The sequence below is a fragment of the Pelodiscus sinensis genome, chromosome 8 (genome assembly GCF_049634645.1).
Source record: "Pelodiscus sinensis isolate JC-2024 chromosome 8, ASM4963464v1, whole genome shotgun sequence".
In the NCBI taxonomy this organism is placed as follows: Eukaryota; Metazoa; Chordata; order Testudines; family Trionychidae; genus Pelodiscus; species Pelodiscus sinensis.
The window spans coordinates 63,308,704-63,321,369 of record NC_134718.1 but is presented as its reverse complement, the minus strand read 5'-3'; the positions used below and the strand labels follow the sequence as shown (position 1 = coordinate 63,321,369).

The window sequence follows — 12,666 nt, the reverse complement described above, 5'->3', positions numbered from 1 at the left end:
AATGGCATGACACTATTGCAAAAAAGCAAACATGATTCTGGGAAGCATGAACAGGAGTGTTGTGAGCAAAACATGAGAAGTAATTATTCCACTCTACTCTGTGCTGATTAGGCCTCAATTAGAGTATTGTGTCCACTTCTATGCACCACATTTCAAGAAAGGTGGTAAAATTGGAGAGGGTCCAGAGAAAAGCAACAAAAACAATTAAAGGTCTAGAAAACATGACCTCTGAGAGCAGACTGAAAAAATTGGATTTAGTTTGGGAAAGAGAAGACAGAGAGGGCACATGATAATAGTTTTCAAGTAACTAAAAGGGTGTTACAAGAAGGAGGGAGACAAATTGTTCTCTTTGGCTTCTGATGATAAGATAAGAAGCAATAGGCTTAAATTGCAGCAAGGGCAGTTTACTTTGGGGAGTAGGAAAAACTTCTTGTCAGGGGGGTTGGATGCTGGAATAAATTGCCCAGGGAGGGTATGGAATCTTCATCACGGGAGTGATGTTAGAGTAGGGCAGATAAACTTAGGGATGATCCCTGTGCTTGGCCCTTTTGCAGGGCAGGGGACTGGACTTGACAACCTCTGAGGTCCCTTGCAGGTCTAAGGATGCTATGATTCTGTAAGTGCCCAGCTGCTAAGAGTGATAACCTGCTTCAAAGACCTTTTAAGACTTCACTTCAAAGAGAATCCTCTGAACTGTCATTCATGCTTAAATTCGACACTTTACACTCAAATTTGAATAAAGGCGCTAATTATCTTACCCATTACAAAGATAGCTTCCCCAGTTATCACCTCTAATATCATTAGCTCACAGACATTTGCCTCCCCTCTTTCCCCCCTCCATCCCCCTTCTGTTCTGAAATTTGATTTGTCCTTTTCATATGTGTTCATTTTTTTAAATTGTATCCTTTAGTATATATGGTTGTGACAATTTTCTTCCATTATTTGATCTGAGGAAGTGGGTCTGGCCCAGGAAAGCTCATCACCTATTAAACCATCTTGTGAGTCTTTAAAGTGCTACACAGTCCTGTTTTTTGTTTCAGCTACTAAGAGGTTTCAGTTTAAGAGGGCGGCTACTCCTTCTGTGTCCTCGCTGACGCTCAAGGCACACATTTTGGCAACTGAAGCAAAATGCAGGACTATGTAGCACTTGAAAGACTCACAAGATGGTTTATTAGATGATGAGCTTTCCAAAGCTCATCATCTAATAAACCATCTTGTGAGTCTTTCAAGTGCTACATAGTCCTGCATTTTGCTGCAGCTACACCAGACTAACAGGGCTACATTTCTATCACTATTTTTGGCAACTGTGGCGGAAGAACAAGTACAAACGGAGCCCCCTGTGCGACAGCGCATCGCATCCCGAGCAGAGGGGAAGGCGACGACCGCAAGTCTCCTGCCCTCCACGGAGCATCAAGCCCTCCCAGGCGCCCCTACCACCGCAGCGCGGTTGCCATCCTGTGCCTCTCCCCCCCGTGTCTCTGAAAAGCTGCTCAGCCCGGGCACGCTCTCCCCGGCCTGGCGAACACTACATCTCCCGGCGCGCTCTGCAGCGGCCCGGGGCGGAGAGAGGCGCTCCACGTGGGCGGCAGGGAAGCGCCGCGGAAAGCCGGAGCATGGCCGAGAAGGTGCAGGGGGAGATGGGGCAGCCTGTGGCCCACAGCGCAGCCGCTAAACTCTTCTCGCTCAGCGGGCTGTTCGCCCTGTACAAGCCCAAAGGGCCCACGTCGGCCCACGTGCTCAACCAGCTGAAGGAGAAGCTGCTGGCAGGTACTGCGGGGAAGGGGCAGGCTGCCCCCCTCGGGCGGGCGGGGCTGGGGGGGGAGAGGCCTGTCTGGATGATACCCTGGGGACGTCGTGCTCGTTTTAGAAATGGCAGGAGTATCCGTCTGCACGTCCTTGGGTTGTGAGCGGCCCTCCCTCGCTGCAAATCACATGGCTGGCGCAGCAGTCACCCTTCTGCAAGTGGCTGGGGACCCTTTTCCCGTGTAGACGTGCTGTTTTGGTCATCCCAAGTAAGGGTTTTGTCTTTGCGAATTTCAGCCAGCGTGAGTTTCACGGTGTGATTGGCACCTTCACCTGTTCCTATGCCCATAGGAGTGAACCCACTCCTAATTTGTGCCCATCCTTTCTGCGTATGGGGATACTCCTGAGTCAACAGAACATGTAAATTCGGATGCCTGCTGTGCACATGGAAGTTAACAGCCCGTTTAGCAATCCAGATTTCCCAGGGCTGCAAAGCTGGAAAAGTCTAAATGAAGGTGACTTTGGTTAGAGGTTTGTAAAAGTCTGTTACAAAACATAGACAAAAATCCTTAGTCACAGGAGAAAAACACTGTAAAACCTGGCCTAAAATTAAATCCAAAATGAAGGTGCAGTTTTCACTCAGATGTCTGATTTCACTAATTTGTGTTCACAATTAGTTAAGCTTCCTCAAGCTTTTGGTGTGAATTTGGGCCTCCTTTTTGTGAACCTGCATTACAAGAGGAGTGATTTAGTAACCCAGCAAATACAGACAATATCTGAACCACAACTCTTAGAAAAGTATTACTTCTTCCTTTTCAAAGTTCAAATCACTGTTATCTCTCCTAGAAAGAATATGCCAGAAAAAATATTTTTCTCCTAATTTTTTCAGGTAATTTACTCGTGCAGGTCCCGATTTTGCAGAGCAGTTAATAGTACTGGATGCTTATGCCTCCACCAAATGTCTCTGAAATACAGGCAGTCCCCGGGTTATGTACAAGATAGGGACTGTAGGTTTGTTCTTAAGTTGAATTTGTATGTAAGTCGGAACTGGCGTCCAGATTCAGCCGCTGCTGAAACTGACCAGCGGCTGACTACAGAAAGCCCGAGGCAGAGTTGCTCTGCCCTGGGCTTCCTGGAATCAGCCGCTGATCAGTTTCAACAGCAGCTGAATCTGGACACCTGGGACAGAGCAGTTGGGGCCCTGCAGCACTGCACCTCAGCGCTGCGGGGACCAACCCGGCAGCACCACAGCAGCCTCGGGCTCTGCCTCGGGCTTCCTGTAGTCAGCCGCTGGTCAGTTTCAGCAGCGGCTGACTTGGGGACGCCTGAGGCAGAGCAGCTGGGGTGCTGCCGGGTTGGTCCAGTAGTGCCGAGGAGCGGCGCTGCGGGACCAACCCGGCAGTGCCCCAGCTGCTCTACCCCAGGCATCATCGGTGAGAAAAGCCTGGTCTGCTGGGGTGGGAGGAGCACCCCCAGCAGACCAGAGAGACGTGGGTGGCGGGACTGCCGAGACGCGCTGCGGTCCCGCCCGCATCCTCCACGGCTTTGCTCCACGTCCCCCTGGTCTGCTGGGGGTGCTCCCCCTAGCAGACCAGGGAGACCGGGAGCAAAGCCTCGGAGGACACAGGCAGCGGGACAGCCGCGGGGCATCTGGGCTGTCCCGCTGCCGGCTTCTTCTGCGGCTTTGCTCTGCATCTCCCTGGTCTGCTGGGCCCCTGCCGCCCCCTAGCAGAGCAGGGAGACGTGGAGCAGCTTTTCTTGCCCCGGAGGACGCGGGCGGCGGGACCGCGGCGCATCTGGGCGTCCTGCCACTCGCGTCCTCTGGGGCAAGAAAAGCCCCGTTCATAACTGAAGATCCGACATAAGTCGGATCCGCGTAACTCGGGGACTGCCTGTGATTTCAGTTCCATCTAGAGGCCCATGCGTCTGTCTAAGAGAAACATTATTTAAGGATTGTGAATCACTGGGTTGCAACACTACAGAACTGATCCCCACTGACTTCAGTTGGTCTCCATGCCACTTACTTCTCTACCTCCCCAATGTTGGGGTTTAAAAATGTAATCTTTTCGGGGGGGGGGGGGGGGAAGGACTGTGCATGCTATCCTGTCTACAGCAAATAGCATGATGGAACACTGATCCTGATTGTCTCCTTCAATATAAGGCCCCAATCCTGCATGGAAAACTGCAGGATCCCTGTGCCGTATGGATACTAGTAGGTATCTATTCAGCCATAGGGGTGTAGGCCCTCAGTGCTGAGTTAATGTCTGTGTAACATACTTAGAGTGATACCACTTTGTTGACAGCTAGTTTCAAAGTTCTTCCTGCTGCTTGTATGGGTTTCTCCTGTAACGGTTGAGAGAGAACCACTTGAAATATAAGAAAGTGGCTATAAAGTTATAGAAATTAGAAAGGGCACTTTCAGTTGCATATTAATTTGACTAGCTTTCAAGCTTATTTTGTCTCGGAGAGTCTAGGGAATGCTTTTTTTTCGGGGCTGTGGAATTCCTAGAGGGATTGTTAACAGACCAGTTACCTTTCTTCACATGACACTGTTTGTTGTATGCCAACGATTCTCAAACTGTGGGTTCCATTTTAATGAGTTTGCTGGGGTCCCCCCCCCCAGGGTTGCGGGGCTTGGGCGGGCACAGGCTTCAGTCCCCTCTCCTGGAGTTGTATAGTAATTTTTGTGAACAGAAGGGGGTTGTGGTGCGAGGAAGTTTGAGAACCCTGTTGTATGCCATATCAGCAGATAGGGTAACAAAGAGCACGTTCCACTTGGTTGCATGTAGGCATCCCTATTGAAACCAAGGATGTAGCTGAGCAGTAATTTGACCTGTTACATGCCATCAAATAAAGCAAAGGCACTTAGTGTGCACGCGTGCACTGCTTTCTGTGAATGTATTCAACTGGTGATGGTGTTATACATTTCATTAATGAAGCAAATCGGGTAACCTGCCCACTCTGGTGTTTCTTGTACATTCCTTTAACACTTCTGTTTATAATGGTGCATGAGATTATTTACAATTAGCGGATAGTCAGTTTTGGAGCCATTAAAGTAAGTGTGTGTGTGTGTGTGTGTGTGTGTGTGTGTGTGTGTGTGTGTGTGTATTCCTGATTTAATTAGAACATGGAGAAAAATGATTTCCATTGAATTTGTTTTGTCTTTTTTGATACACTTCAACATAAATACAGGCAGTCCCCGGGTTACGTACAAGATAGGGACTGTAGGTTTGTTCTTAAGTTGAATCTGTATGTAAGTCGGAACTGGCGTTAGCCGCTGCTGAAACTGAAGAGTTTCAACCATGGCTGAATCTGGACGCCAGTTCTGACTTACATACAGATTCAACTTAAGAAACCCAGGCATCCCCAAGTCAGCTGCTGCTGAAACTGATCAGCAGCTGATTCCAGGAAGCCTGGGGCAGAGCAACTCTGCCTCGGGCTTCCTGTAGTCAGCGCTGGTCAGTTTCAGCAGCGGCTGACTTGGGGACGCCTGGGGCAGAGCAGCTGGGGTGCTGCTGGGTTGCTCCAGTAGCGCGGCTCCTCGGCGCTACTGGAGCAACCCAGCAGCACCCCAGCTGCTCTGCCCCAGGCGTCCTGATTCAGCCGCTGCTGAAACTGACCAGCAGCGGCTGAATCAGGACGCCTGGGGCAGAGCAGCTGGGGTGCTGCCGGGTTGGTCCGGAGCGGCGCTGCGGGACCAACCCGGCAGCCCCCAGCTGCTCTACCCCAGGTGTAGGCAAGAAAAGCCTGGCCTGCTGGGGGAGGGGCACTAGCTGTACCCCCCCAGCAGACCAGGGAGACGGAGGTGGCGGGACCGCCCAAGTCCTCCACGGCTTTGCTCCGTCTCCCTGGTGTGCTGACTTGGGAGACGCGGAGCAAAGCCGCAGAGCACGTGGGCAGCGGGACAGTCCAGGTGCGCCGCGGCTGTCCCACTGCGGGCGTGCTCCGAGGCTTTGCTCCCCATCTCCCTGTTCTGCTGGTCGGGAGACGGGGAGCAAAGCCGTGGAGCACGCCCGCAGGGGGACAGCTCAAGCGCGCCCGGGCTGTCCCGCTGCGGGCGTGCTCCAAGGCTTTGCTCCCTGTCTCCCTGCAGACCAGGGAGACGGGAAGCAGCTTTTCTCGCTCCGAAGGACAGGGGCGGCGGACTGCGGCACATCTGGGCGTCCTGCCACTCCCGTCCTCCAGGGCGAGAAAAGCCCCGTTCGTAACTGCGGATCCGACATAAGTCGGATCCACGTAACTCAGGGACTGCCTGTAACAGATTGTTGCATTTTGCTTTGTTCTGAGATTGCTCTGTAATCCATCGTGTCAATTTATTTTTGCAGAAGTTGGTATACAAAAGGATGCAAGAAAAAGAAAAAAACAGATTTTGAAGATTGGACATGGTGGCACGCTAGATAGCGCAGCAACAGGAGTTCTGGGTAATTCTTTGTTGTTGTTTTTATTGACCGGGGTGGTCTTTTCTGGTCCCCTGATCGTCCTCCAGACTGTTGCCTTCCCAGCTGGCTCTCCCCCTCTTGCTGGCCCTGCTGGCCCGTCAGGCTCTGCTGCACTACTGAGCAGCCCCACTGTCTTCGTGCATCGGGCTCTCAATGTGGCACTGTGCAGCCCCACTTCCTCTGTGCACCTGGTTCCGCTGCAGAACCTGGCTCCTGCTGCTGCTCCGGGCAATCCTGTAGCCTCTGCGCCAGGCTCCCTCTGCCACACATAGGGCTTCTGAAGCCTTGCTGGGAAGCCCCGCTGCTGCGCATGGGTCTCCCGCTGCCCTGCTGGGAAGCCCTGCTGTCCTGCCAACTTGCAAGGCTCACGTGCGCTAACCCTCCAGTGGGTCAGACCACGGATGTTTCCAGACCAGAGAGTACTAGTTAAGAGTTTCAGCCTGTACTTTTGCATGGCCAAGCTTGTGTTTTGTAGTTGCCATAGTTTTCTGTAGTATTTGTTATGATAATGCTTTATATTTCTACCATGTCTTTATCACAAGGGATCCCAAAGTGCTTTAGAAACTAGAGATGTGTAGGATTTAGTTCAGCTATGGAGTGCAACAACACAACAGTTCAGGATAGGAAGTGAAAAATAACACCTCTAATGATAAAGGCTTCAGTGAGGATTCTGTGTTTACTATCTTGGAGTGATTTCTTTATCAAGTGTGTTCCCTTTATTGGTAATGGAATAATTCCCACCTGTGTAGAATAATTCCCACCTGTGTAAACTCAGCTTTGGGTCAGAGAGTCCAGATGGATTATTCCCAATTTGCACATAATGACCAATAATTCTGTTGAAGAACAGCATAGAGCAGAATCTGCAGCTTCCATCAGCTTACCTGTGTTGATCTGCTGGGAAAGGAATAAAACAGTAAAATTTCTGTTTTATAATTAAATGTAACAGTTGTGACTATGAATATACAGGCAGTCCCCGGGTTACATGGATCCGACTTACATCGGATCCCTACTTACAAACGGGGTGAGGCAACCCCACACTAGCTGCTTCCCCTCAGCAGACCAGGGAGACGCGAAGCTAGCGCCCCCCCCCAGCAGACTGGGGAGACACGGAGCGGCTTTTCTCAGCAGACACCTCAGCTTGAGAATAAAGGACTGAGGGAAATGAGGTGTGGGAGAATAAAACTGAGCTCTGGAGAAATGTTTGGCTAGAGTTTCCCCTACAATATGTACCAGTTCCGACTTACATACAAATTCAACTTAAGAACAAACCTACAGTCCCTATCTTGTATGTAACCCGGGGACTGCCTGTACATAGGGATCAGATCCATGGAGTTTTGACATAGTCACTTCTCAAAGTAGAATTGCATTTCAGGGAAACAGAGATGTTTCAGTTGCATGTAGGCAAACCTATTGAAATGATACACACAGCTGAGTGGGTATTTGGCCCATTATGTGCAATCAAATAAATTGCCAATATGTTGGCAATTTTCTCTCTCCTCCGGCCTATATGCATTGTAAAATGTAATTTCCATAGACTAGAAGTAAACTTTAGTTTGAATTTTCTGACTCAGTTGCCATTTGATGAATGATATTTCCTCTGATTCTGAAGTGGAAGTTGTGTTCTCTTGTTGCGATGTTCCCATTGAGCACATTATTTATTGTTGTGGGAAGTCATCAGCATTAGTACAGAAAAGAAAACAAAAAAAATCGAGGCTTTTTTAAATGCTTCTTTTACTGTCTTCTGGCAACCAATGGGCTCCTGAGTTTGCACTAGTGGCCTGACAGAAGGTATCCAAGCTTCACATGTGTTTGGTGCAGATGGAAAAGTGCATCACCTTAATATGTTTCCGATCAATGCTGCACAAGGGCAAAGGATGTTTTGTTCTAGTCACAGAGAAAAATCAATGCAAGCCAAATAGAAAAGGACAAAATTGGCAGGTGGGTGGAGGTGAATGCTTTCAAATTTCTAACTGTGAGAAGAAATAGTTGGGGGAGGAGAAGAAATAACAAAAAAACCCCGTCACTTTAGTTAAATGTTGTCTGGTGTCTCCTGCGTATTGATGGTGGTGGGGGAAGATTTCTTCCACTTACAAACCAGCATCACAAGCAGACTTAGGCTACTGAACCTTTTCTCTTGATCTGTGGCCTCAACTTTCAGGACCTATGTTTTCTCTTCCTTTCTTGCTGCTTGATATCAGACCTTCTACTTCATTAAATGCTTTTCTTTTATTTATATACTAGAAAATGTACCTGGCGTTGCTTGAGTCCTTAACACAATTAAATTTTGTTTTTTGGAAAATAAAATGAAAAGGTTAACAGATTACCCAGTGAGCAGGTGGCACATCAGGCTGCTTACCAGGTAACTGGTTAATCAGTTCGGCTGGATGGATCTCCGAGGCTGTGGTGGGGCTGGAACTGCTCCTGTGGCCCGGCAGGGCTGGGGGCTCGATCACGGGACTTCTGAGATAAGATCCATCCGGTGGGGTAATGAATGGGGTTTGGTAGTTATCCATGAAATAGGTTCAAAGTGTGAGCAGCAGGTAGAGATGTAAAAACTCACTGAAAAAGTTAACTGGTTAAACATTTTGTTTAACTGGTTAACTGCTAGTTAAATTTACCAAAGTTGTGTTTGAATCGGTGACCTAGAAGTTAAAGGCTTCATAAAGCAAGCCTGTGGCATCAAGTCAGAGAGCCTGGGTCAGCTTACTTAGATGCAAGGGACTCATGCTACCCAGCTAAAAATAGCAGCATAGAAACTTGGGCTTGAAACAGAGGTGATAGGTCCGTGCCCGAACATCTAGATGGCTATTTTCAGTTCTCTAGTGCTAACCCAAGTCAGTTGACCCAGGGTTTGGGGATTGCAGTTGTATTTTTTTCTTCTTTGCAGCCTAGACATACCCCCATAGTATGTTATCGTCTCCCTCCCCTGCAATGTATTATGGCATTAAAATGAACGGAGATGGGAAAGTGCTATCGAGTGATTGAGACCGTCTCCCCGCCACTGTGGGATGGTTCTGTATGGAACATGCAAACAGCATTTTGTCCAGTCTGGTTCTAAATGTTCTGAGGGGTTATGGTCCCTGTGTTCTGAAAGTGTATCTACATTGGCAATAAAAGACCTGTAGTATGGCCACAGCTGTCCCTGGGTCAGTTGACGTGGGCTCACGGGGCTCAGACTGTGGGGCTATAAAATTGCAGGGTAGTCATTAGGGCTTTGGGATCCCTTGAGGAGGTGGGTCTCCACACTCAAGCTTCAACCTGTGCTCAAATATCTACAGTTGGTTTTAGTTCCATAGTCCGAGCTAGCTAACCCAGGCTTTGTGACTTGATGCTGTGGCTGTGTTAATATACTGTAGGCATACCCTGAGAGACTTCTCTCCCAGGCTGATTCTCCCTGTCATGGAGAATTTCATGATATATACCTTAAAATTTCCCAGTCTGTTTCCTAATCTTACTCGTTTTACCTTCTTGTACCCCTCTAAATAATTTCCCTCCTCAGTGTTTGTACCCTTCTACATTACAGTTTTCCAGGTTTTTCCCTTTGAACTACTGAGCCATTAATCCTCCAGTACTCTCCAGTTCTAATAAGGTGCTTGGATACTCTGGAGCTGAGTCCAAACCCTCCTATTTTGTACATAAAAGTGTTTAAGTTCTTAGAAATCTTTTGAAACCTAAATGATTCGGATGGAAATGGCTATGCAGACAGATTATCTTCTTCCTTTTCACTTTATACAGAGGTTTTTCTTGCTTTCCTGAGTTTGGTAAGGAGTTAATGCTGCCAGCTTGCTAATTAATTTTCCAATTAATATGAATGATTTTATTCTCAGATGGTTTCTTATATGAATAGTCTGTTGTAGCAAGGTTATGTGATTCCATTTTCACATAAAACATTCACTATTCACATAATAGCGGTTTTGAAGCTGTCATTACATTTGCAGCTACATATCTCAAAAGGAAGCTAACGCATTTAAAGGACAACAAAGGTTTTCACCTTCAAGAGGGCACATGAGTTAGAAGTAACTAACATTGTCTATAAAACATTGTCCAACTACAAACATTCTTTTTTGACCATTTGAAGACTTTAGAGCAATTACAGAAGAAATCCTTTCAATAAGGACAATTGTTGAATTCTTTTTTTTTTCTTTTGCAAAGGATGAAGAAGGCCCCATTTTATTACTTAGTTTCTAGTTCTGATAATGCAGTGTACCCTAAACCTCGCTCTCTGGAATATCCTGACTATACAAGCAGATTTCTTTCTAAAACCAAAGTATTTTAAGAAATTTGGCTTTCTTTAGATAAAGACCATGTCTTTACCAAATTAGTGTCTTGTACAAGTAGAAGTATTCTGTTCTTTAGAGACCCTCTTAGGGTATGTCTAGACTACATGCCTCTGTCGCCAGAGGCATGTAGATTAGGCTACCAGACATAGGAAAATGAAGCGGCGATTTAAATAATCGCCGCTTCATTTAAATTTACATGCTGCCGCGCTGAGCCGACAAACAGCTGATCAGCTGTTTGTCGGCTCAGCGCGATAGTCTGGACGCGCGGGTGGCGACATCAAAGGTATTTGTCGACCACCCAGGTATGCCTCCTGGGATGAGGTTTACCTGGGTGGTCGACAAATACCTTTGATGTCGCCACCCGCGCGTCCAGATTATCGCGTTGAGCCGACAAACAGCTGATCAGCTGTTTGTCGGCTCAGCGCAGCAGCCATGTAAATTTAAATGATTATTTAAATCACCGCTTCATTTTCCTATGTCTGGTAGCCTAATCTACATGCCTCTGGCGACAGAGGCATGTAGTCTAGACGTACCCTTATTGTTTGTCTTTTGTCCACATGGTTTCTACATTTACAGCTTGTAATTAACTTTTATCAGAAAGCCTGTACAAGGCCAAAATTACAATAATTAACATTTTTATACTATTTTGAAAGGTGTATATAAAAGAAAATATAGGCTGTTAAAGCAAAGCAGAAGTTTTAAAGTTGCATTCCAGAGCACGTGTAAACACTTGGAAGTAAAAGAATTGGTTTCATGGCTAAGGAGGTGTCCCCGTCATTGATCCTTTTGGTGCCTGTCACTGGTTGCCTTTTGGTGCCTGTCAATGGAAAACACAGATTTGCTATGGATTCCCTTAATTAGCTTTAACATTTGATTACATTCAATTAGGAACAAAAAGCTTGAGCATGTTCTTATAACGTTAGTCAGATATTGTATGTCCTAAACTGAATAAAGGCAAGCTTATATTACCCAAACAGATTACAAGTGAATTATAATAATTTTGTTGTTAAACATTTTCACATCAATATTGAGGTACATCCCCTACATGAGAGCATTGAAGAATCCTACCATGTACTCTTTGTGTGATGATGACAGTTTTACAACCGTGTGGTTATAATGTACCTAGTTTATCTTGTTTCCTTCTTCCTGTTGTACTACTACTTCTGAACACATGCAGAAAACCAGTGGATTAAGTTAGTAAAGAACACAATACTGTAGCTAGTCTTAACGTAAATTCTAACACTGTAAAGATATTTTATTGCCTATTTTCTTTTTGATGAAAATCTGATTATTAATCACTTTGACATGTCAAAAATGTAGCTTTAAAATTGAAAAAGCCAATGGAGCACGCAAACACATGAGCCTGTCTGTTTGATTCATAAATGATCCTATCAAGGGACTCAGGGACCTCTTGATTATTTTACTGTCTTGCTTGGCATGGATAGGACCAAGGTTAATTTCATTATGGTATTTGCCACTACCTTAGGTGTGTTACCTAGGCTGCTGCTAACCTCTAAATGGTCCATTAGTTAGCAGTGATGACTTTAGCTCACTAATAATGAACCTGGCCAAAGACTTTATCAGCCCAGACTCTGAGCTCTGGTTCCTCCGATGTCTTTCTTTACCGATGACTAAAAGTACTGCAAAATAAATAATTTCTATCCAATCATAGGGTAGAATTAGAGCATTTTAACAGTAGGCAAAGCTTATCTTTCATTTGCTTCTTATCCTTTTCTCAGCTCCGGAGAGGTATTTTCTCTTAGGCAATATCTTTATCTTTTGGTATCCTCCTCTAAAAAGACTCATTCAGCTGATCATGATAATTGACGCCATTTATATGCTAGTAGTGCAGGAAGTGTGGTGTTTTTGACTTGGGTGATATATAGCTATGAGTTGAATGATCGTGAGTAAAGGGAGATTGTGAATCTCGTTATTGGAATAGAATGCTGTAATATTTCTCTTTCTGTCTGCAGTGGTCGGTATTGGAAAAGGAACTAAAATGCTGAGCAACGTTTTGGCAGGTTCCAAGGTATGGCTAAATTATTGGTCTTAGTATTTTTTCAATGTCGAGGTGAACTGTAATACAGGCAACTAAAACGTGGCATTAAGCAAAGATTCGGAATGGCTCCATTCCTTCAAGGACCTAAAGTGTTTCTATTACAAGCATGCCAAACCATCTGTTGGAAACAACCCGTCCCTCTAAC

General features: G+C 46.4%; 1 protein-coding gene across 1 annotated transcript in view; it reads left to right on the top strand.

Moving 5' to 3' along the window:
• The first annotated feature begins 1,374 nt into the window (after positions 1-1,374).
• TRUB1 (TruB pseudouridine synthase family member 1) overlaps positions 1,375-12,666 on the top strand; it is a 49,848-nt gene continuing 38,556 nt past the window's right edge. Inside the window, exons 1-3 of the mRNA XM_006134959.4 lie at positions 1,375-1,767; positions 6,069-6,164; positions 12,436-12,491. Coding sequence (XP_006135021.2) covers positions 1,614-1,767; positions 6,069-6,164; positions 12,436-12,491 — 306 coding nt within the window. The 5' untranslated portion in view covers positions 1,375-1,613. The remainder of the gene's footprint in view (positions 1,768-6,068; positions 6,165-12,435; positions 12,492-12,666) is intronic.